Source organism: Equus quagga, chromosome 1 (assembly GCF_021613505.1).
Source record: "Equus quagga isolate Etosha38 chromosome 1, UCLA_HA_Equagga_1.0, whole genome shotgun sequence".
In the NCBI taxonomy this organism is placed as follows: domain Eukaryota; kingdom Metazoa; phylum Chordata; class Mammalia; order Perissodactyla; family Equidae; genus Equus; species Equus quagga.
In genome coordinates this window covers 51,891,617-51,916,161 of record NC_060267.1, presented here as the reverse complement: position 1 = coordinate 51,916,161, position 24,545 = coordinate 51,891,617, and the positions used below count along the sequence as shown (strand labels likewise).

The 24,545-nt window shown below is 53.5% G+C and overlaps 1 protein-coding gene across 1 annotated transcript in view; it reads right to left on the bottom strand.

The window, feature by feature from the left end:
• VWF (von Willebrand factor) overlaps window positions 1-24,545 on the bottom strand; it is a 159,186-nt gene that overhangs the window by 93,667 nt on the left and 40,974 nt on the right. The window contains exons 8-16 of the mRNA XM_046661799.1: window positions 24,085-24,207; window positions 23,077-23,188; window positions 22,068-22,114; window positions 13,953-14,089; window positions 13,070-13,208; window positions 11,836-11,936; window positions 7,590-7,785; window positions 6,720-6,935; window positions 2,616-2,856 (exon numbers count right to left, since the gene is read on the bottom strand). Coding sequence (XP_046517755.1) covers window positions 2,616-2,856; window positions 6,720-6,935; window positions 7,590-7,785; window positions 11,836-11,936; window positions 13,070-13,208; window positions 13,953-14,089; window positions 22,068-22,114; window positions 23,077-23,188; window positions 24,085-24,207 — 1,312 coding nt within the window. The remainder of the gene's footprint in view (window positions 1-2,615; window positions 2,857-6,719; window positions 6,936-7,589; window positions 7,786-11,835; window positions 11,937-13,069; window positions 13,209-13,952; window positions 14,090-22,067; window positions 22,115-23,076; window positions 23,189-24,084; window positions 24,208-24,545) is intronic.

The following is a 24,545-nucleotide window of genomic DNA, read 5'->3' as shown; positions in this document are numbered from 1 at the left end:
AGGCCCCTACCCTCTGGCTTCTTTCCTCATCATACTGCTGAAACATAGGGGCCACTATGACCTTCTGATTGCCAAATTCAACAGGCTATTCTCCATGTAATATGAAGGGTTCAAGAATCCCTGGGTTCTAGTCACTTGCTGGATGATTTGGGAAAGTGATGATCTCTCTAAGCCTCAAATTCCTTACTGAAAAAGCAAGCCCTGGGCGCCTAACAGCGTTGTTTTAAGGTCCCAGAGAGAAACATTTTGAAAACTGTAGCCAGCAAAGTAATAAAGCAACTACTGGGCTGAGGCCCAATGCTCAAAGCAAGAGAAGACGTCATTACTCCCTGTCCCCTCAACTTCCATGATATGGCACCGTCCTGGTTCTGACGTTTTCGCTGGCCTTTTTTCTTTGGCCTGTCTCTTGGGATCCTCCTTCTCCTCCCGTCGCCCTCTGAACGTTCCCCCAAAGTCTGGACTCAGATCTCTCTTCTGCTCTTCGGTCCACTCCCCTTAGCAAGTGTAGCTTTCCCACGACTGTAACTGTCGCTGCCACTCAAACCTTTTTCTCCAGCCTCAACCTCTCACTCAAGTTCCAAACCCAAAATGCCAGCTATTGGTTCCGTTCATTCACCAAGATGCCCTTTTGGTAACTCAAAGTCATCCAGGCCAAAGCCAAACTCATTGTCTTCCCTCTACCCACACAGAGCCCTCTTGCTGTTCGCAGCCTCACTGTCCTCCCAAGCATTCACGTTCAGATCCCTGGGGCCATCTTCAACAAACCTCGTCCCCAGCGTGTTTACTTCTTCAGCGTCTCGAGCTTCTGTCTCCCTCTCCATTTCCGCTGCCATTACTCGGCCCAGGGCCTTACCACCTTTAGACCAGACTGCATCAACATCGTCCCACCACTGATCTCCCAGCCTTCAGTTCTCATGCAGCTTCCAGAACCCACTCCCTAAATCTACACTTTGACCCCACTTCCTCTCTGCTCGAACATCCCAAGGTCCCCACTGCCTACTGCTTAAGCGTCGGTCCTCACGCTGTCTTTCAGACACCTCCGAGCCTGATCCCAACTTCCCTCCAAACTTTCTTTCCTCCATACAACACATGTTCCCTGCAGAGGACTTCCCTTGGTGACTGTTGAGTACCCCTTGTGCGTTTCAGTCCCTGGACCTGGACTCCACCCAAAAAGCCCTCCTGTCATCATCCCACCCCACTCCAGCTGTCAGAATCCTCCTCAAAGTCAAAGCTGCCCCCTGCATTGAGTCTCCTCCAAACGGAAGCCATCCTCCCCTGCTCTGAATGAGTGGGGTTTTTCCCTCTCTGATATGGTGAGTCTACCAAATGTTACAGTTACTTCATCTCAGTAACCATTTATTGTACCCACTTTTTGCCGGAACTGTCAGGTGCTGGGATGGGGACCTAAGATACGGTCTCTGCTCTTGGGGAGGTTGAAGTCTAGAGGGGAGACGCAAGTACAATAGCCATAAATGTTTTAGTACAGCGTAAACAACCTGCTTTGGGAGCATGAGGTGGGGAAGGGCTGCAAATTAACCTCACTGGAGGGATGAGAAACAGCTCCATGCCAAATGCAACGTGCAGACCTTGTTTCAATCTGGATTTGAACAAACCGATTATAAAAAGATGTTTTGAGACTATCAGGAAAAAGTGAACATGGATTGAATGTTAGACATTATTTAGGAATTATCGTTAACGTTTAGGTTAGTAATGGTGTTATGATTAGGTTTTTTTAAGTGCTTATCAGTTAGAAATACATACTGAAGTATTTTCAGATGAAATGATATAAAATCCAAGGCTTTCTTTAAACTATTTCAGACAAAAGGGGGAGGAGAGAATAGATAAAAGAGGAATGGCAAAGTGCTCATAATCGTTGCAGCTGGGGACGGACTCCTTAGGGCTTCTTACACTATTCTCTCTCTTTTATGTCTGTTTGAAATTTTCCATAATCAGGACATTGTAACTGCTCTCCCTAGCAGACTGTCAGCCTCTTTGGGGCCCAAACTGTCTGGTTCATCTTTAGATCACCGATCTCTAGCCCAGCATCCAGGACACAGCCGGTGCCAAGGAGGTGTTTGCCCAACAAAAGTTCCGTTTCAAATTTCTTCTGAGACCATGAAAGCCCTGCGTAAACTGACCGTGACAGAGGGCCTGGGCAAAGGGCTGCAAGAAGCAGGCATGACCGGGAGCTACTTCAGGGAGAGCATGAAGCAAGTTGGGACAGCAATGCACCATGGAGGCAATGCCACTCGTTAGATTTTCTTCTGGCTCAAATGCTTTAGCCTGAGAACACTGACAGGAGGCTGAAGGGGAGGGGGACAGGGAGAGCTCCCATTTCCTGTCCTAGGAAAGGAAGACTGAGACCTGGGGCAGGGAAATGGGGCTCCCACGTGATACTGGCAATAAACCTCAAGAATTCCTACTGCCAGCCTGGAGTTCTAGTTCCCTGCACAGTAAGGAAGACGGAAGACATGGGTGAGGTCCCAGCTCTGCTTCTCACTTGCTGTGCAAATCCGGCCAAGTCACTCCCTTGCTCGGGCCTCAGTTTACCCATCAGTGAAACAAAGGACTTGGAGGGCCGTCCTCCTTTCCCTGGCCCTGCTGCTGGTACTTACCACATGGTGTGATGGTCTGAGAAGATGTCTTCGGGCTGGAAGATCTCGCCATCGTAGTAGCAGGGGCACTGAGCCTTGGGCACGCAGTCCCCCCTCTCATCCAGGTAGAGCCCTGGTGGACAGAAGCAGCCCTCAAGGCAGACCTCGTCGCATTCCTCATCCGGGTGAGAGAGGGAGTGGCAGGTCCTGTTGCACGGGGTCCCACACTGCAGGTACACCTGGCCCTGTGGGCAGCTCAGCGCTGGAAGAGGGGGTGGGGAAAGAAGGCTTCAGTGGAAACATTAAGAGGACAAGGACTGTGGCTCTAGGTCTTGGGCCACCACCCCTTGCAGCTGTGACCCCTATTATATCTGTATGTTCGCTGCCTTCCTTTCCCACTATGAGCAAACTGTATTTTTACATGCACAAATATATATTACAATGAAGGAGGCTCAGGCTCCCTCTGCTTAACCAGAGGGATCATGCTCAGTCGCCTCTGGAGTCTCAGAGCCTAGGACATAGTAGAAAGCCTGGTGGGCAGCGAAGCTGAGAATATTAAAAAGAGCTGGGAGTGACAGGCAAGCACATTTCACCCGTGATGTTAGTAACAATCATGGCCACTCTTTATTGAATACCTACTGTATACCCTACTCTTCACACAGGTTTATGCCTCTTACTCCTCTCCCAGGGAGTTAGAACTCTTTAACCCCTTTCCACGGGTAAGAAAACTGAAACCTAAGCTAAGTGACTCATCTGGGTCATGCCTCCCAGGAAGAAGCAGAGGCAGGATTTGAACCCAGCTCTCTGTGACCCAAGAGCTCATGCTTCTAACTGTTATGTTCTAAAAAGGATCAGGCATGCCTTTGAGGACATGCCAGTCTAAGACACGCCAGGATGAGGGCAGGGGCACTCTTGTATCTGCCCCAGCAGAGTGGGCAGCACCCATGTACCCGCAGCCTTCACTCTCCCTGGCCCCCCACTGTGAAATAGCACAACAGACAGAAGCCAAGAGGAAGCACAGCGAAGTGACAATGCAGTACGAGAATGGGCTCTGTGTCCCCAAGTCGTGGTTCGAGCCCCAGTCCCACCATTGACCTCTGCTATGTGAGCCTGAGCAGCTCCCTCACAGGAATAAGATGATAATATCCACCCGGGTTGTAGCTCACTAACCTAACACGTTTAGAGTAATGCCTGGCATAGGGTAGATGCTTACTGCTATTATTACCATTATGATGATGGGGGAAACACAGCCCCGGTCAGCAGGCTGCAGGTGGGAGGGTTATTCCAGAGGAGGTCTAGGCCTGAGAAGAGCGGGCACTCCTGGATTCTGGCTGACACATACCCTATTTCCAGCTAACAGGAGTCTCACGAGCACCCTGACAACGGAATTCTTTACTGGGGTGTGGGGAGCACTTTATCCCTTCCAAATACTTTCCCGTTGCTGATCAGCTGTTGTCCAAGAAATGAGAACCTCACTCTGGGGACACCCTTCCTAGGACCATCCGAATCCATCCCCTGTCTGTTAGAACCCATTTCTATGGCAGAAACCCACTGCAGAGGGTCTACAGAAGCTGTAAAAGGAAGCCATGCCCACAAACCTCAGAAATGGGGTGGGGGCCTCTAGAGAGCAACTGCTCTGGGCTTGGTATTTGGGGGGTAGCTGAAAAGGGAGGGGCTCCCTAACCATACGAGACACAGATTTTTCTCTGAACCAGCAGAGAGGTAGGGCCCTGGATAAATATTGAGAGAGGGCATGCTGGGCAATAAAGATGGCAATCCCTTTCAATCCATTGAACCTACATGATAAGGGCACATTTCACCCATTAAGGAGCAGCTCGAGCTGAGAGCTTTGTTTTCCTCTGACTGTCTCCAGAGCTGGCTTGGAGCCGTATTAGATTTCTCCTTTGGCCTTCTTCCCCAGAAGTAATGCACCTCTCCATTTAACAGATGTTTATCCTGTGCCCACTGTGTGGGGGGGCTGTGCTGGGCTCAAGGATGCAGAGATGGGGAGACTTGGTCCCTGCCTTCAAGGATCCCACAGTCTTGTCTTCCCAAAGGAAACATAACCAACTTACAAAGAAAAAAAATGTATGTGTGCTTCTCCCAAATCTCCTCACAGCATACCACAAAGCGGCCACGTGATCAGTCCTTGCTCAACGAGTGTCCCCAGTTGGTGTGACCTCTTCTTATGGACAGAGTCAGTGGTGTAGGGAGCTCTGTGCATTTCTCAGGAAGGGAAAGTGAGGTACGGGTCCAGGAGAAAGCTGAGCCTGAGCTCCTAAGCTGGGAAAGGGGGGAGGCAGGAGCCCTGGAGTCCTGCCCACCCTCCTGGGGCTCAGAGGAGCAACCCAAGGCCGCCTGGCCCGCCTTTCCTCTGGTTCACCTCCACATAAACCCTTGGAGACATTTCCCTCTTGTCCTTCAGTCTCTGGGGACAGCTCCCTCCCTAGGCCCCACACTTCCAGCTGATCAGAAAGGCCCAGGAGTCAGGAAACTCCACTGGAACCTCAGGCCCCTATCTTATAGTGTCAGCCCATTCCCTCTGGCCCCATTCTCAGGGGAGGTTAAGAGCAGCTGTTCTTGAGAGATTAAAGAATCTTAGAGCAGACCCTTAGCCTTCCGGGAGAGCATCCTAAATTAGGAAACCCTTCAGATGCCGCAGCACACCGATAATGTGTAGTTTCTAACACGGGTGGACAACTGAAGCATGTCAACAATGGGATGCCAGCTACCCCACCCCGCGTGCCCGGACTTCTAAACAGCAAACGCGGAGGATGAAACCAGGGTTTGCAGGGCGAGGCAAGGGGCTCAGGTCACACAGCTGGGAAGTCACAGGCAAGCGGCCAGCAAGGCCTCAGACTCAGTCCTTCCAGCCACCAGCCTTGGACTCTCTGACATCCCAGAGCTAGAGGGACGGGGCCAGTGCATGTAGCTAGATGCTTGCTCCCTTTCGTCCTGACTTTTGTCTCGGCTCCTCTTTTTTACATGACTGCTGAGACTCGAAACATGAGTTGGCTCATTGGACCCCAAATAGTGACACTTCTGGAGCCCCATACCTCAAGCTCACGTCACATACATGATATTAAGTCCTTTCACTGTTTCACGTGGCTCCTATTTTCCTGCCTTTGTCAGGACCACTGACATTAGACTCCAAACACATCTACTTCACCCTAAAAATCAAAACGCCCACTACACCTTATCCTCGACGGATGCCTTCCTCACTTCTACGTGTCACTGCTACGATTCACCACTAGAAACAACTCTTTCCTGACAAGAAAGCACCTTTTCAAACCCTGGTCAAGTACACCACCTCTGGAAAGCCTTCCTGGGTTGCCTCTGCCTTGATCTCATTATCCTTGTGCTCCGGGAGAGGCTCCCAGGAGGGAGGCAGCTTCCAGCGCTGCCTCAGAAGGGAGGGCAGGCTCTCCAGCACCGCCAATGCCCAAACACTCTGGGTGTTCAGCAAATGTGGCCGGAGCAACAACAGCACGGTGAACACAGCCCAGTCGCTCCCAGACGAGAGCGTGGGGCAGATAGCAGTTCTGGTGCCAGGGACCCAACAGTGCAGAGGGAGGCCCCAAAGTCAGCCGGGGACAATGATGTCATTCGACCTTATATAACTGGATACAATGCCCGAGATTTGGGCCAGGAGTCCACCAGCGGTGTGCCTGAAGTTGTCAGCAAAGGATTGGTCCCTGCCTTTCCCATTGCTGTCGTCAGACCCTCCAGGGACGCGGGCACCTGGGGCCCACTCGCTCAACCTGGCGGTGCATGGCTCCAACACTAGGTGGCAGCAGCCACAGGAAATCTCTTGGCAGGGATGCCAAGGTTCTAGGCCTCCAGGTAGGGCTCCAGCGTCCCTCCTGGAACGGGCCAGAGCAGCCAGACTCTCCTATGGGAGAGCCAGTCCCCGCCACCGTGTCCTGCTGGGGGATGAGAGGAGGAAGTGGCTGCAAATGAAATGTTCCCGCAACTCATGCTTGTCAAATGACCCTGGCCCATTTATGAAGACCACGATGTAGACAGGGCTTTGAAAAGGAGGCGAACGCAGAGCGCGCGGGGCAGCCGCGGGGACTAGGCGGGGTTGCGTGGAAAGCTGGAGGCCGGGAGGGAGGGGGCACTCACCACAGAAGCCGGGCTCCCGCCAGCCGATGTGCACGCCCTTGCGGGCGCAGGCGGCGGCATAATTGGCGACCGCGCTGCACAGGCAGTCCCTGCCGTTGGAGCAGGAGCAGACGTCGTAGCGGCAGTTGCGCAGGTAGGGCCCGGGGCCCACGGCGCCGTGGCAGGCCTCGAACGTGGGGGACGTCAGGAGGGCGCACGCCTCCTCCGCGAACCTGCCTGGAGAGAGAGAGGAGCGAGCGGCATGGCCACGGCCCTGCTGCAGGTCTCGGGGCCGCACCCCCGGGGCAGCTACAGACGCGCCCGGAAATCCCCGGCCCACCTTCCCCCTCGGCAGCAGGTGCTGCCAAAACAACTTCTTTTGGCTCCGGGAATCATTGCGATTTTCTTCCCCAGCCGAGATACTTTCCTAACGACGTTTGGCTTAAATATGTAAGAAACTGCATTTCCAGGGTACACACCCACCCACAGAAGGGAGAAACCGCTCCATGATGAGTTGGGTAAGAGGGATAAGTCAATGTAGCACTGAAATGTTGCCACAGATAAATCTGCACATGGCCACCTCCGGTGCATTCATCTTAGGATAATCTAATTCTGAATTTGCGGGCCTGCTGCTCCGACAGACAGAGAACGTCCAGGGGCAGGAACTCTGTACCACTCTTTCCGTTCCCAGGGTTTGGCCCACGGAAGGGGCTCAACAAAGGGACTTTGAAGGATAAAGGATCCAGATGCTGATAATCAAATGCTGATGGTAGAAACAAAGACCCCACCACCACCACCACCACCCCCCCCCCCCAGTGGGTGCACTGTCCCTTGGAAGGCGCTGGAACGAGGGGGGCTCCGCGGAGCTCCCCTTCCCCCAGGCGCACATACTCAGGCGCGGGTTGAGGCTACACGGATCGCTGTGCTGTTTCTGCAGGTCTTCGCAGTCCGCGCGCAGCTTCCAGGAGTTCCCGAAGGCCTCCACCAGGGCCTCCACCAGGCCCGCGGGCGTGAGGAAGTCGTCGCCCTTGTTGCCGTTGTAGTTCCCGCACAGGCCGCAGGTCTTCCCGGTGTAGAGGGGGGACAGCTGCGGGGAGGGGAGAGCACCTTGGAGCAGCTGCCGCCAAGCAGCAAGTGTTTCCTTTCGCTAATGAGACGGTTTTAATCAAAAAAGCTCCCTGGGTGACAAATAGATATGAATTTAATAAATCGTAGCTAAGCCCCAGGCTGCAGAAGAGGAAAGAAGCTAACTGCCTATCAGTTTGCCGCCAGCAACCTCACTGCTCTTAAATCAGTCAGAGACCTGTCGTGTGGGAAGGGATTTCAGGAATCATCCAGTCGCTCAGAGATGGAGACACTGAGTCCCAGAGAGGGAACGTGACTTGCCTAAGGTCACAGATGTCGTGGCCCCGTCCAGTGTGCTGTGCAACCCTCGCCTGTCAGAGGAGAGACCCAAGCCAACGGGTCCAGACAGCCATGGGAACCAAGTGTAAAGTCCGCATCCCTTTACTGAACACTCACATCGGTCGCACACTCGGGCGAGGCAGGCTGAGTCCGTTAGGGTGCAAGTCCTCTCAGGGCTCACATTTGGTGACAAAGAATAACGCCTTCCTAACTGTCTGAATTTAACTGAGCATCATTGAAGAGAAAAGGCCACCAGCCAACAAGGACTCTAGGGGCTGTGATTGGAGGAGGCGGGGGTCAGTGAGGACTCTGGGGCAGCCTGCTCTTGCAACCAGGAGGGGTACAGGGGCAAAACTCCAGGCCACTGGCACATGGCTTGTTCTCCATCCTTCTGAGCCCAAAGTGCACGTTCAGGGACGACTTGTTGAACAGAGCCTGCCTTTCACACTCTACAGCACCAGCATCTGCTGGTTCTGCTGAGAGGGCCCTGATTCAAAGATGGAGCAGGGGCTGCGACCCCCGAGCCCTGACACCTGCTCTGCGTGTAATGAACGAGGCTGCGTGACCCCAGTGTTCTCAGACCTCCCCAGGCTGGGCCTGGGCTCCATATGGTCATCTCCGGAGCCCCTTCCCGCTTCCAGCTCTGATTTTGCAGGATGCAGGATGAACAATCTAGTGGAAGGTTCTGGACCTATGTAAAGTGTACCCAAGGAAATATCACTGAAAGACAGAGGATGGAGCCCCACTTCCCTGTTTGCTTTACAAACGTCAAGTGCTGCCACATCAGGCACCAGGCCTGCCCTGACCCGCCCCCCCCCCCCCCATTTCAAAAGTAAATCCTCCCCACCCGGCATTTCCTGCCCCTTCTCTGCTTTGTTCATCTGGCCAGGATTTATCATCTTCTCATATGCGATGTAATTCACTTGTTGGCCTTGTTTATTGTCTGTCTCCCCTCATTAGAATTTACACTAATTGAGGAGAGGATCCTTGTCTGTTTTGTTTCACTGTTGTGACCTCAGCCTCCTGGATGGTGGCTCTGCACACTCAATAAATATGTGTTGAAGGAACAATTGGTTGAACAAATGATGGGATAAATTTGTGAATGAATGAGGGTCGCCTCTGGACGCAGCTGGAATGCAATGCCAACAGGGTGGACCAGCCCTGAGCCGAGCAGCAAAGTTGGTGATGAGTCCTTGTTCTCCTGACCCGCACCTCAGCACCCTCACTATCCTCCCCGGTCTCAGACCCTGAGTGCGCTCCTGCTCCCCAAGTCCCCTCCCATCCACCCCCAGGACTGCCCACCATCCCCCACCCCCTCAGACTGTATCTTCTTCCATCCCCTTGGCTCCTCTCACAGGTGGGCTTGCCCGGGGTTAGAAGACTGGACCACCGACCCCAGGCGGGGCTGGCCACGGGCCCTACTTGTCCCGAGATGGGGACTTGGAGAACGCGCTTGCTATTTGAAATGAGCCTCAGCTCAGTGGCACCTCTGATGAAGTGAGGACTGTCAGTGGGTCTTTTCTACACGGCTCTGCCTGAGGCCCAGCTGGGCCCACATCACAGCCAGCAGAGCCCTGCTGCCTGGACCGCCCAGCCCCGCTAGGACAGGGCGTCCCTTCCTCGCCCGGGACGGGGAGGAGACCAGAGGCCGCTGGCAGCGCCTCACCCAGCCTCCTCTCAGGTGAATGTGCTCGCTCTGCTTCTCCCCGGGTCCTGGTTCCAGCTGGTGTCCTCCACTTGGCAGACCCCACAAACCCCAGGAGCCAGCATGACCGCACACCCCACCTCTCACCCCATCCACAATGCTCCCTTCCCCCCCCCCAGACCCCCAAACATTAGGACATTCCTACAGGCCACGAGGTCATCTGACCATGTCCTGAATCGTGACCAAGGAAATCCTCTTCTTGTTAGCTACACTGACCAAGCCGGCCCCCAGAGCTAACCCGACGTCACATTCCCACGAGAAGAAGTCTCCCCTTCTCTCCTCAGAAGAGACAAAGGATGGGGGGACCCGAGGAGGAGGACAAGGGCCGCCCAGGATGAGGCGGCACGGGCTGCCAGCTGAGGGGAGAACCGCGGGTCTAATGGCTGATGGGGGCACCTCCCTCGAAGACGGGGGTGCAGGAGGTGACATCAGACAGGAATCAGGAGGCCTGAGTCCTGGCCCTCACTCTAACCGTGTGACCCTGAGACCCGGGGCAAGTCACGTTCTTGTTCCTGAAATGATGGGCCCTCATTTCCAGCTCTCCGTGAGGGGTTGACAAGAAGACCTCCAAGACCTTCATGCTGTACGGTTAGAGGTCATAATGTTTGTTTTTTGTAAAAGAAAAAAGGTCATTTATTTGGAACTCGGGCAAGGACTATAACACAAGAAAAAGAACATGACATCATGAGGATGGAGGAACCCAGGGTCTCATCAGGGACACCCATCACAGGATTCTACCAAGGACCCTGTGGACCAGTGAACCCCAGGACACGAGAGGGGGACTCTCCAGCGATCCTAGGGATGATCTCGGGCAGTGGTTCTCAAAGTGTGGTCTTGGGCCCCACGGTGGGTCCCTGAGGCCCCTTCAAGGGGTCGGCAAGGCCAAGACTATTTTCATAATAATACGAAGATGTTATTGGCTTTTTCCCTCTTCTTCTCTTACAAGTGTGCGGTGGAATTTTCCAGCAGCTACATGACATATAATATTGTAAAAGATTGAAGGCAGAAGTAGCTGTGAGACTCCAGCTGTCTTCTATTAAGCCAGCTATTAAAGAAATTGGCAGAAATGTAAAACAATGGTATTCTTCTCACTACTTATTTTTGTTTTGGGAAACATAATTATTCTCAGAAAAAATGTTGTTTATATTAATGGGTAGTGTGTTTGTTACTGTTATTTTAAAATGAATTAATAAATACATATTTTAGATGTCTCTGATTTAATTTCTAACCTAGTAAATATGGGTAGGTATAATCTTCATAGGAGATCTGGAGTTTTCAATCGTTTTTAAGAGTGCAAAGACATACAAAGACCAAAAAGTGAGAGGCCGTGGTCTAGTGGGGAGGACGTCGGGCAGAGAGCTGACCTGGCTCTGCCGCCAGTCAGGTGTGTCGGGCTGGGCACGTCCCCACCCCCCTGAGCCTCAGATGCTTTGTTTATAAAGTGGCAGTGATAATGTCTGCACTGCTCACCTGCCAGGGAAATTTCCACAGAAAAAAAGTATACGGCAGCCCTGTGAAGTGTATGGATCGCTATCCAAATGTGACTCCAGGCCACAGAGGCAAGGAGATGTGGCCCACAGTCAGCAGAGGCCTGGGAACCGGGGAAGGGACGTGGCAGCCCTGTCACAGGCAGCAGGGCGGATTTGTCCCCCAGGGTGCACCACCCGGTCTCACTGTGAGTCCCAATCTGGCTCTTCCCTTGCCACCCACAGTGGGCATCCCAGGGGACACCCCCTGCTCCAGGCCCTGTGGCAGCAAGGAAGCGGGCAGCAAGTCTGCCACCATCCCAGCCTGCAGGAACCCACCCCATCTGGAAGCCCCAGAAGTGAGAACCCCCAGGCAAACAAGGGGCTTCCAGACAGCAAACACCAGCTTCCTGTAAACAAGAGGGGCCTGTTCCTTAGTCTGGGGGCGTGTGGTCTGGGGAGAAAGGAATTCTTCTCCCACCGCACCAGCCACTCTGCCCAGAGCACAAGGGGCGCTTTGTAAGGGCGGCTGCAGGGAGGTGGCACTGGGGAGGGGACCTACCTTCACCAGCAGCCTCCCACGGCCATCCCAGTCCATCTGCAGGTCCTCCCCGTAGCTGAGGCGCACAGAGCCCATCACCGTGTGCTGGATGCGGAGGTCACCTGGAACCCATCAGGCATGGGATTTAGGCTGAGAAGGGGAAAGGGGGAGGGTAGGCAGGCAGATATATCCTGGGGAGAAATGGGATATCTCACAAAGGACTGCAGCACTCAACAGCAAGGAGTTAGAGGACAGATGGGAACCTCCATGAGGCTTTTGGGGGTCTCAGGAGGAAGGGCTCCCCAGGAAGGAGCCCCCTACCCCTGCTGTAGCTTGCCATTCCCCATACTGCCACAAGAGGGCGGAAGAGCTCCTGCATCCTTAGCTTGGCTGGTGCCCTGAGGTCAAGGGATCTGTGTCCCACTGAACCCCCGATTCCACAGCATCTCCAGCCCCACTGCTATCACACATCACTTCCAGAATGAGTTACTCAGTCCTCACGGCCGAGCAACGCCATTTGCAAAGCCGAATACAGCAGTCCCCGCTGGAGATGAGGTAGGAGGCATGCCTTCTGCCTGGAGGGAGGAATCATCTCACGGGAAGACCCACACAGCATTAGACACACACGGACATGCTGTGTGTTCACTAGTGCAAGTCCACCTGCAGTGTGCAATGTCAGGATAACGGGCCACAGGTGCCTGGCAGTCCCAGAGAAGAGGAGGGGAGGGTTCGAAGGGCACTTTGAGGGTGAAGGTGGGGATTATGCTATCCAGAACCTGTGGTACAACCTGGCAAAGGGAGGTCCTTCCCACAGGTCACAGGGTCACCTGGCTTTGCCCCAGTGACATCCTCTGGTCTGACCTATGACCAGCAAGCCCTGCAACCTCTCAGCATCAGCCTCTGCTCCTTTCCCACCTCAAAGTAAAACCAGAAACACCATGCTCAACCCTTGCCTCACTCTTTTGGCTCAAGCCAAGTGAAAATCGTCTTCGTTCCCTTTTCCCCTCTAGGCTCTCTCACGCCTGGAGCAACCTCCTAGTCCCCAGGCATCCAGTCAGCTTCCTCTGCTCGTCTTCCTCCTCCAGGAAGCCTTCGTTTCTTACAGATATGCATGCCAAGGATACCCAGCCTGCCCTCCAAAGATAGCTCTCCCTCACATTCCATAGAAGAGGTGGGCAGCAGGCACTGCTGAGGGGTGGGGGCACAGGTGGTGAGCTGGACCAGCCCTACGCCTGGTGGAGGAGGATGGGCCTACCTTGTAGGAGGGGGATCTGGACGTCCTGGCCATCCATGGCAACTCCTCCACCGTGCTTCAGCCTCACGAGGCTGTTGTGCGGGCTGGGCAGGCGGATGGTGACGGAGCGGGTGCAGACAGCATCGGGGTCGTCGGCACACTGCCAAGAGGGGCCCGCAGAGTGACGTCACCACACCCCCAGCCAGCCCAGAACCCCAGCCCAGCGCCCATTTACTTGAGAAAGACCCCAGCCCCAGATGGCCTCTGGTCTCTCACGCAGAACAAGTGCATTCTCACAGAAGGACCTCTGAATGGGGTGCCTGGAGGTTCCGACCAAAAGAACCTGAGCCCAGCCCTCACCCCTGCCCAGCTTCCTGTGTCTCCCACCCCCTTTCCCACCCCGGGCTGCTCTTTTCTAAGGGACTCCAGGCCTCCAGCTCATCTTCTTGTTCCTGGTTCTTCTTGTTCCAAAGGGAATCAGGGACTTCATCCTCGGGGCCTGTGCTCTCTATCTACCTGTTGCTCCGTTCCCCAGGGAAAGGAGTACACACGTGTACCTCAGCAGCTCAGTTAAGGAGACAGACCCTCTTTGTCCCCACCCCGGTCACCCCCAGCTCCAAACAGCAGAGGTTTAGCCATAGGGACAATAGACTAGAGCTGAAGGGGCTGCTTCTCCTGGGTGTGGAGCTGAGGCCCCTGAGTGTGCATCACTGGTGGCAGGACGCCTTCTACCTCATCCAGGGATAGAGGATGGGCTGGGTTTCCGGAAGTATGAAGTCTGGAAGAAGGGGCCTCCCTGCTACGCAGGAAGGAGCTGCCCATGCTGCCCCAGGGAGCTCCCTCTCACCCTGGCTGAGGCCAGCTCCTTGAGCTGCCTCCTGCTCGGCCGGCCGGCAGAGCTCACCTGGACGGTCTCTATGACGATAGAGAAGGAGTGGTCCTGGCAGTCTCGGGCCAGCAGGTACTGGCAGACCCCACTGAAGGTGAAGTATCTGTTGTCAAAGCTCTTGAAGTGGGATTGTCCTGTGACGAGACATTCCCCTGGAGGGACACAGAGAAAGGGGGAAGGACGGGAGGAGGTGAGGAGGTCTCCTGGGGGCAGCAAAGGAGGAACGCAAGGAGGAGCTGAGGCCCTCTCACCAACACACCACAGACATCCTTTCCCCACACTGGTCTAGAAACGTCTGCTACAGGAGGACCCCAAGTCAGGCGCCACTCCTCAAACCGTGAGAGGTCAGAGCTGGATCACTCGGTTCAACCCTCATTTTACTGACGGGGCAACTAAGGGATGTGCCAGAGCCACACCCAGCCGGTGGTGGAGCCTGGATCAGAACCTGCAGCTCCTGGCTCACGGTTCGCTCGGCTCCCAGCCTTCCCCACGGCTGCTCCCATGGGTCTGGCTCCGAGGGGTCAGGCGCGAGGAGCTTGCAGAGTGTTCAGTCCAGGGAGAGCCCTGCCCCACACCAGCACTGTGGGGGTTCCCAGACGCAGCCCACCAGGGAGAGCCCCTGCAGGTGAGTGGGCAGAAGGGCACCCAGAGGGATGATGACGGAGAGGTGAGGCAGGGAGCTCTCTGAGCTCGGCAGTGAAGAGGTTGCAACCCCATCCTCACCCCCTCAGCTGAGGGGTGGCTCTAAGGCCTCCCCATGGGCAAGTCGATGCTGTGACTTCAGTTGGGGCCAATGAGGGGCCAGGAGGCCATCTGTCCATGATCTCACCACCGCCCAGGCCAGCTCCCCAGCCCAGGCTGACACATCTGTGGGGGTGTGAGGACTCCCCCTCGTCACCCAGCTGCCCAGGGCCCTCAACTCACCCCTCACCCAACCACCACTCCATCCTCCCCCAGGCGCCAGCCCAGGCCCCCTACTGCTGGCCCAATGCACCTGGGGCCAGAGCTCACACATCCTGGGAAGCACCCATGAGGCGGGCTGTCTGCCAACGTCTCCAGTGATTCCCCGTCAGCCCCACCCCAGCTCAGGGCAACCCCATCTCCAGGGCTCACAATGGACCCATTGAAGCTGAAACAGGCATCTGGATCCCTTCCAACCTTCCTTTATGTATTTCCTCTCATCTTTGCCTTCTACTCCATAGAAAAACAAATACGTACACACACCACGGCTGTCTCTAAGTAGAGGGCCCTCCACCCCGACTCAACCCCTGACCTCCAAACAGCACAGACATCTTGTCCCAGCTCTAATCCCCCAGAAGGGGCCTACAGCCAGTCCCACCTAGGCCCAACTCCAGGTCCTGATGCCAGGCCCTGCCACACAGTCAGGGGTCCCCAAAGGCCACAGGGAGATCCCAGCTTCCCATCCGTCAAAGCCAAGCCACACAGGCCCCCACTGCCTTCCACCTCATGCCCATACTTGCCCCAAAAAGCACCGCCGGCACAGTCAGGGGCCAGGACCAGACCTCATAGCTCTGGATCCAGGCATGGCCCTGTCTCTGGCGTGTGTCGGAAGGCGGGGGTGGGGCTGAGTAGCCCCAGCTTATGGTGAGTGTCCCTCTGCTTGGTCCCAAGGGCAGCTGACCCCTTCGAGGATGGCATTGGCCAGGAGAGCATGCTCAGCCCAGAAGAAATTAGGAGGAAGTAGGGAGGACCCAGATCATTCTATTAGCATCACCTTCCATGATAATAAGAAATATGGAGTTGGTCTTTGTCTCTGATTCCTGACACAGAGCTTCTAAAACCCTCGGAATTTCTTGGCTGACAGTATCTTTCTTTCTAATGAAGCCACTCTTGATGGGTCCCCAGATAGCTTCAGGATGGCAGTGCTCACCAGAAAGAAAAGGCATGACCAGAGGACTGGCACTTCCAGCCCCATCCCCCAACCTCCAGGGGGTGCAGAGCGGCCAGAGATTGAGTGAGTGATTGATCAGGCCTACAAAATAAAACCTCCGTAAAAACCCCTAAACAACAGGGTTTGGAGAGCTTCCTGGTTGGTGAACATATCTACATGTTCACCGTGAGGTTCATCCTCCCCAGGAGGGTGGTACATCCCAACTCCACGGGGACAGAAGCTCCTGCGCTCAGGACCCTTCGTGGACCTCTTCATCTGGTGGCTCACTTGTATCCTTTACAATATCCTTGATGATAAACCCGTAATAGTGAGTAAAGTGTTTGCCTGAGTTCTGTGAGCCGTTCTAGCAAACTGTCAACCTAAAGAGGGCATTGTGGGAACCCCCAACTTGTAGCCAAGTCAGAGAGAAGTGGGTACCCTGGGGCCCAATACTTGTGATTGGTATCTGAGGTGCAGGCAGTCTCGTGGGGTCTACACTAACTCCAGGAAGTGCCAGAATTGAATTGAATTGCAGGACACTCGGTTGGTATCCAGAAAGTCAGAGAAAAAAAAAACCCACGTCTTTGAGTTTGGGGTCAGAAGTGTTGTGAGTAAAAATAGATCATGCCTTCCCACTGCATGGCCCCCCGAGAGGGGCAGGAGTGAGGGGTCACTGTCTGTGGAAGTCAGAACAGAACGGGCAATGAGGTGGGGGCCAGAGTCACCGCTGACTGTGAATGTGCTGGAGCCCAACGCCGCTGATGTCACAGGAAAGCCTTTTTCTGATGGCCGTTTCTCAGAACCCACTATCATTCTACAAACAGAGTGAGGTGGCCCTTTGTGTCAAATGTCTTGACCCATCTGCAGTAAAATAGGTGGGAGTTCTTCCCCCGACCTTCCTCTGTTTTCTCAAGAGCACTCTTATCTGAGTAAGAAGTTGGACTCCCATTATCTTTGACAATGCCCAGGAAAAGACAGGTCAACGAGAAAATGTGCGAACATTCGAAAGCAAAACTTTCAGGGCTGGAATCTAATCCTCCGATCTGATTTCCTGCTCTGCCCCTCACTGGTCTGTGTTCCAAAGTTCCTCAGGAATCAGAAGTCTAAATATTATATTTAGCTTATCTCCCTGGTACAATTGAGGGATGGAGCTGCAAGCACAGGAAACCCAGGAACGTGGATGGGTGAGCTGCTGGGTTGCAGTTGGCTCCGGGAGCTGGAACAGTAGCCAGAACGATGGGCCACATGACAGTGCTCACCCATCGTCTGGCCAGAGAGGGAACCCAGGACGTTCCCAGTCAGTCGGTTGATCAGCTAAAGGCAGCCCCCAACAAAGAGCTGGCCCACCACCAGACACAGCAAGTGGGCAGTAAAAGTTTGATGAATGAATGAAAAGCAGGTAATTCTTAAAATAGCAGAAAAGCAGAACAGCTAGAAGTTAAACAGATCCACTCCTACATGAATAAAGATCTCTCTCAACTGATGGAAACACATTACCTCTTCTGCACAAACACTGTGTTGGCAGTGAGTGGGTCCTGATGGGGCTGCTCTGCTCAGCTCCTTCGCTGCCGTCCTTCTCCACGTGGCTGCAGAAACGCCAGCCCACAGGCCTAGAGCAGAGCAACTCAGACTTCCTCCCGACGTAAATTTTCACCAACACCTGCCTCTAAATCGCAGTAACGTAATCTCCACCAAATGTGCGAGATGCATTGCCAAGTGCTCCATGGGAACCACTGCATTTCCTGCTCCCGTGAGGTGGTCACTGTCATCCCCACTTTACAGATGAGGAAACTAAAGCACAGAGAAACTCTCACCCAAGGCCCCAAAGTAGTCAAACAGGACGTGGGCATTCCGTCCGCCTCCAGAGCCCAGAGCACTTGACACAACCCAGCACTGCCTCATGGGGGGCTCCTGCAGCTTCTCATAAGCCAAATCTTTAAGGCCAAGCCTCCTGTCATCCCGATCCTGGGCACATGTGCCAAGGGGTATAAATACAACTGGGTCTGGATATGGAGCCTGAGCGGAGGAGAGCCCTGCCTATGAAAGCGGATGCGCTGGCCTGGCCTGAACAAGGTCTGGTGTGACTCCAGAAACCTCACATGGGCCAGGGTGGGCCACGGGAGACTTTCCATGGGCAGGGAGGGTCAGATCCCCCAAGCGAACCCAGGTCCCTGGAGACATGTGGTCTTCCTGGAGAGGCATCGGCCCTGGTTACTCATCGCTGTCTCTGTTAGCCAGGGAAGAGCTTTGTCTTCCTTCCTGGAGGCTTCAGAACAGACAGCTGGAATCCCAAGGTTGAATTACAGGGCTGTGCTAGAATGCATCAGAAATTAGCCCAAACCAAAGGAGGAACGAGCTACACCAGACCAGGCAGGTCCTTGGGCCTCCTCCCCACGCCCTGCCCACCCCTCAGCCCGCCAAGCCCGAGGAAGGCTCCAGCTCTCTTACCCTCCTGCCACCCCTGCCCCACCTGCCCCAGCCGCCCCCCACCTCACACCGCCTCTCCCCATTCCAGGTTCCTTTGCGCCTGTGTCCAGTCCTCCTGTTCCTGCTAAATGAAACAGCTGCAGCTGTGAAGATGGAGACAGCTAACACTTATTGAGTGCTTGCTGTGTGCCAGGTAACAACAGCTGCCACGGGATGAAGCTGCTGTCTTCACCCCTATTTTACAGATTAGGAAACTGATGCTGCCAACGATTAAGCAGGTTGCCGCCCAGGTAGTGAGCAGTGGGAAGTGGAATCCCAGCGGGCCACCAAATCCACAGCCCAGGCTCCAGCCCTAAGACTATGTGACCTTTCCACGCTCATAGGATTCGGGCCACTAATGAGAAGCCTTCCACTCACATCTTCCCAGCTCCAGAAAAGTACCTTCCGCACTCTTCTGGCAGGAGTTTGAAATTCTATAAGCAGAGCTTTATCTGTTGGAGGAACAGTCCCCGTTAACAGGAACCCTTTCTTCGGCGTTGACCCCAACCAAAAAGTCATTGTCCAATGAAAATTGAATGAGCAGAGCGTCTCTGGGCAGCACGCTTTGCAGAGAAGGGAGGAAAGGCTCAGAGGTACAGAAAGGGAAGTCCCCAGGAAATGGGGAAACCACAGCTTTACGGGGGGCTGCCCTAACTCCTAACCAGAGGAGAGGTGAGCAGTGAGCAAGGAAGGCCTAAGGTCACAGAAGCTCCACCCCGCCCCATACGGACCGTGCTCCCCCCGGGGAATTTTTCTCCCTCCCACCACCCATACCCAACACCTTCTGTGCTAGGCAGCCTCTAAGATGCCCCGCCATGGTCTCCACTGCCTGTGTTCATCTCTTTGTATGACCCCGTCACCTGAGTGGAGACTGGACACACTGACTTGTTTCTAGTGAATAAAATACAGCAGAGTGAAGGATGTCACTTCAGAGGTTAGGTTTTCAAAAGACGGCGGCTTCTGTTGGCTGCTCTCCCTCAGCCTCTCTGAGGTCACTCACCCTAGAGGAAGCCAGCTGTCATGTCATGAGGCAGCCCCACAGAGGGGTCCACACGGTGAGGGACCAGGGTCTGCCAACCGTCACATGAATGAGCTTCACAGTGATCCCCTCAGCCCCAGTGGAGCCTTCAGATAAGACCACAGCCCCAGACAGTAGCCTGACTGCCACTTCCTGAGAGACCTTGGGCCAGAAGCTCCCAGCTAACCACACCCAAATTCCTGACGTAAGGAAACTCTGAGATGATAAATGTTTGTTGTTTGAAACTACTAAGTTTGGGGGTAAGTTGTTACACAGCAATAGACAACTAATATACTCTCATCTTATTCAGGAGAATCAAAACCCAGCTCTCTATTTATAAGACTCACAATGTCAGCTCCTCCAGGGAAGGTGGAGAAGCCCCAGCCTGCTCTTTGTTTTACAACAGAGCCAACCATATACCCTTCCAGAACCTTCCCATCAGAAGCTTTACCAGCAATGATCATACTGGGGGCATAAGACAGCCCCACTGCCAGCTGAATCATGTCAAGTTGTAGAAATACAGTCATGCACCACGTAATGGCATCTCAGTCAATCACAGACCACACATATATGACAGTGGTCCCATTAGATTAGTACCATACAGCCTATGTGTGTGGTAGGCTATACCATCTAGGTTTGTGTAAGCATACTCTATGATGTTCACACAAAATTGCCTAACGACACATTTCTCTGAACATAGCCCCATCATTAAGTGATGTGTGATGGTATACCTGTTTGCTGTAGGTAGAAATGGATTGGAACACAATAATAAATTAAACTCCAGAACTAGAAAGAGGGTCGAGAGGCTTTGAGTATGCAGAGCAAGAGCTTAGTAGTTTTGTTGACAAAATATCAAATCACCCAGTAGTCCACAGGGTTAGAACTGGTTATGTTCCCATTGAGGCATCAAGAAAATTTCTTGCATCCTTAGCAAAGCTATCTTCTATATTTTGAATTGAAGACCAGGGGATTTTATTGTCTCCCCAGACCAAGCATTCCATCATGTACACAGTGTGTATTCGAATAATTATTGGATGGATGGATGAATGGACGGATGGATGGATGGATGGTTGGAGGGAGGAAGGGTTAGATGAATGGATGGATGGAGGGAAGAGGGAAGATAGATGGATGGATGGATGGATGGATGGATGGATGGATGGATAGAGGGATGAATGGAGGGAAGACCCTCCCTATAGAAAGTGGTTGTTAAGAATTCCTAATCTGGTAGTCAATCTGACAAAACAAAATAAGTTGAATTCCTAATTCCATTCACTGTGGTTCACAGATCTTATACAATGAGTGCTTATTCTTTAGATATTTCTTTTTTTCACAGGTTAATTGAAGCAACCTCATAGGTCTTTCAAAGGCTCCTTAGGTCTTTCATAGGGTATGATTATGTTAAATTGGAGCACTGATATCACTTGCAAGAGCAATCTTTTGTCCTTCGTGCTTCCTTCAAGAATTGCGCAGAAGATAAACTAGTTGTCTGGTCATCCTGGGGCTAGACTAATTGATCTAGCTGTAGTGTCCACTTTCCATCTAGTTTCAGAATTTTCCCAGTATAGCAGGCCCTGGGTAAGGTCCAAAGTGACCCTAAAGCCATAGACCCAAAATATGAACCCTGGTATCCAAGCTCAACGCCTCCCAGCCCACCAAAGTCAACATGGCCTCTTGGGACCAAGGGGAGGGGAGCCTGTCGTCTGGTTGTCTGCTTTGCAGTTTTTTATTGCACTCGACTAACATGGGGACCCACGCAGTAGTGTGGACCCATCCAGTGTGTGAACGGAGACCAAGCTGGTCTTTAACTACGTGCAGGCCTCTCCAGAGCCCGTGAAGAATGGCTAACACCCTCCTGCAAAGGGACAGATCAAGGCCTCGGAAGGAGAGCTAGTGGAAGGGCAAAAGTAGAAGTCAGGCAGTTGTGACTGAGTCCTTCTCTGTCTCTTAGCAGCTGTGTGACTTTGGGCAAGTCATTTAACCTCTCTAAGTCTGTTTACTCTTTTGTAAAACAAGAATAAATTGTCCCTGCCTCATAGGTTGTTGTGATGAGGTGGTATATGCAAACTGCTTAGCACAGCGCCCAACACATAGCAAATACCACATGAGTGACCACAAAGGGGAAACCATCAGGAGAAGCGCTGGGCCCTGGGGCTGAGGCACAAGGGAGCTTCACGGGGGCAAAGTTCGCAGTAAATAGAATAGGGCTAGGGCCAAACGGAGGAGAAAGTGAAGGGCAGGGATTATAAGGCAACTTTTCCTAAACAGATTTTTCCAGGGTAGGGACAAGCTAGGGGGAAACATTTGGTGGCCTAATTTTCCTAGCTCTTAGACTATGCCAAGGTCTTCATATCAGGCACTCCAGAAAATTCTCACTTCAAGTTTAAAAAATTACCAGGCTCTACTTCCTCTTAATTTTCCAAAGGATTTGCATCATCTTTGTTTAGTCAACCATGACTGTACAGTTCTTACAGCTCATTCAACCTAATCCTCTGCACAAACAGGTGATGAGAAAAAGACACTAAGACCTTAGCCCAGGTGCATTCTCCCCTTTCAGCAACTGCAGGGCCTCCCCCTGCTGGCCCACCAGCGGTGAGCACAGCTGGTGTCTGAGACCAGAGTTGTGGTCGGGGGTTGTACGCAGCCTGTGCAGAGAGGCCACCTTCTCCGTGCCTTGACGTGTGGCCCTCCCGTTCTTGCAAGGGAGGACCTGCCTCTCCACTCAGAGCAGGGAGGGAATGACCGAAAGATCCCCTACCTGGGCACTCTTCGTTGCTGCAGATCCACAGGCTATTCCGGCAAATGCTGTTGGGGAGAGAAGCACAGGTCATGGGTAGTTCTGCAAACACAGAGACACGAGGGGTTTAGAGCTCATCACAGGTACACAGCCCCCAAAGGAAGGGATCTGAGAGAGGAAGGAGCTTATGCTAGAGGCGTCTTCATGAGGTTAAAGGTGTACCAGCCAGGGCTTGGCCACAGAGGAATCGTAGAGATAGTGCCAAGGGGATGAAACCCTGACAGAGATAGAAGAAAAAACCCTAGAGGATCCACTGCCCCTGAAAATCCACCCAGGCACTAAGCAGGCAAACTCCTACACACACACAGCTGGGGCAGAGAGGGATGGAGGGCTGCAGAGAAGGTCACACCCAGAACCACGCTGGGCAGCCCACGGAGACTCCTGGAAGACTGCAACAGGAAAGACAGCAGAGGCAAGAGGTCTGGAGATGAAGCGAGGAGTTCTTTCCTCATGTGCAAGGGACGGCAAAGTTAGCCAGAGGAAACTTCCAGAGGAGCTTCTTGAGGAAATGCCTTGAACTAAGCAGCCCTGGCCAACTGCAAAGAGCCATGGAGGGCAGCCTGCTGAGCCCCCACTGGGCACAGCTGCCTCCTTCCACCCAGTAGTTAAACGATCTCAAGGAGAGAAGAGCCGCGTGTGGCTTAGTGACCGTCATATAGTCCCTGTTCAGGGAGAGAGAGTCATCTATCAAAGCACAGTGTGAGGGGAAAGCTAGAGACGTTGTGTGCATGTAGAGTCCTTCTCTCCCTGACCCTCCACCTCCCCTGGGCGTATCTGTAATGTAATTCTTGCTCCCTATCATTGACTTCCACACTCCTCCCCAAACCACCCCCCATCTCAACCTCTTCGCCCTCAGCCCAGGCCAGCTCCTGTTCCACCTGCCGCCACCTCTGCTGCCCCAGCTTCCCCTCCCAGGAGCTGAAGGAGCCCCTGGCAGCTCGCCCAGACCACACCGCGCAGCCCCAATTACCAGGTGTTGCAGTCTTGTGAGAGGGAGGCGCCTGGAGGGTACCGTTTCCCAGAATGCACACAGGGACACTCAGCACTTTCCACGCAGCGGCCTTCATCAAGGAGCTGTCCCTCTGGGGTCAAGGGCATTGAGGCAAAGACTCAGCCTTGTCATCAAGATTACTCAACTCACAACTCTAGAATCCCCATGGGTGATCATTATTTAGGGCTCCTTCCAGGAAGTTCAAAGAAGTGGTTGTGTGACGTTCACCTTTCACATTAGTGCCACATGAGGGAGGGTATTGTTAGTCCCCGCTCTACCGGTGAAGAAATGAGGGAGAGACTTTTGTTCAAGGTCTTGCAGTAGGGAAGCCGTGAGTCTAGGCCGAGGGCTTCTTCCAGGAAGCACAGGGAACTTGTGGGACGTTTCCCTTTCACATTAACGCCATGGGAGAGAGGGGGAAGATTATTCACCTCCATTCCACAGATGAGGAAGTGGAGGCAAGAGTTTAGTTCAAGGTCTTCCAGGAGGGAAGGCATGAGTCGAAACGCACAGGACTCACCCTCAATAATTAAACAGACTTTTTCACCAAAAGCTCACGAAGTCTCTCCCGAGAAAGACATTCCAGTGCAAAGCTCCTCTTCAGCTGAGCTCTCATGGCAAACCCAGGAAACGTTTTAAAACATCTTTCTCCCAGACCAGTTCCCTGACACTCAACTAAGAAAACAAAGCCGCAGCTCAGATGGGGCCCTGTGCTCCCCAGACAAACCTACTGTTGGAGCCCAGACCATCCTTCTATTCCTTAGTCACACGTGATTTCGTGAATACAGTACACACAACAGGAAAACGTAAATTAAAAATAAATACAAGCTCAATCCTGATCCCTCTGTACAAAGACTTTTAAAAAAGAAATAAAAGCCCTCTGATTTCAGCAAAGGGGAATAAACACAAGTGGCCTTCATCTGGCTTCCCCAAGCCAAGGGCACTGGCAAGGTCTCAGATCTGTAAATAAAGTGGGAAGTTCATTACCAGGGCAGCTGCAGCCATCTACGCATTGCTCCTGACACACTTCATTGATGTGAAGGCTCTGGCAGGTTCTGGTGCAAGGGGACACACACTCCTTGTACTCCATGCCAGCAGGGCAGGCCGGTCCTGAAACAGAAAACCAGTGGTCCCTCCAGAGCAGCTCGCTCCAAGGCAGCATGTCACCAGCCACGCTGTACACAGAGCCTCCGTGCCCTCTTTGTCCTCTGTCTTCAGGGCCCCAGGGGCCATCTCCACCCCAATGGCACCCCAATGGCCAACATCCCCTCCAAGGCCGCCCCACCCAACTGCCCCTCCCCTGAAAGAACATCTTCCAGCTCAAGAAGCCCTGACTAAGACTCAGTGGGGTCCCCTGGACCACTACCCCTTCCCCTTGGTCATCTGCTCTTCGTGAACAACCTGCATGTTTTTGCTCCTCTCTCCTCTGTCTCTTTCACCTAAAACCC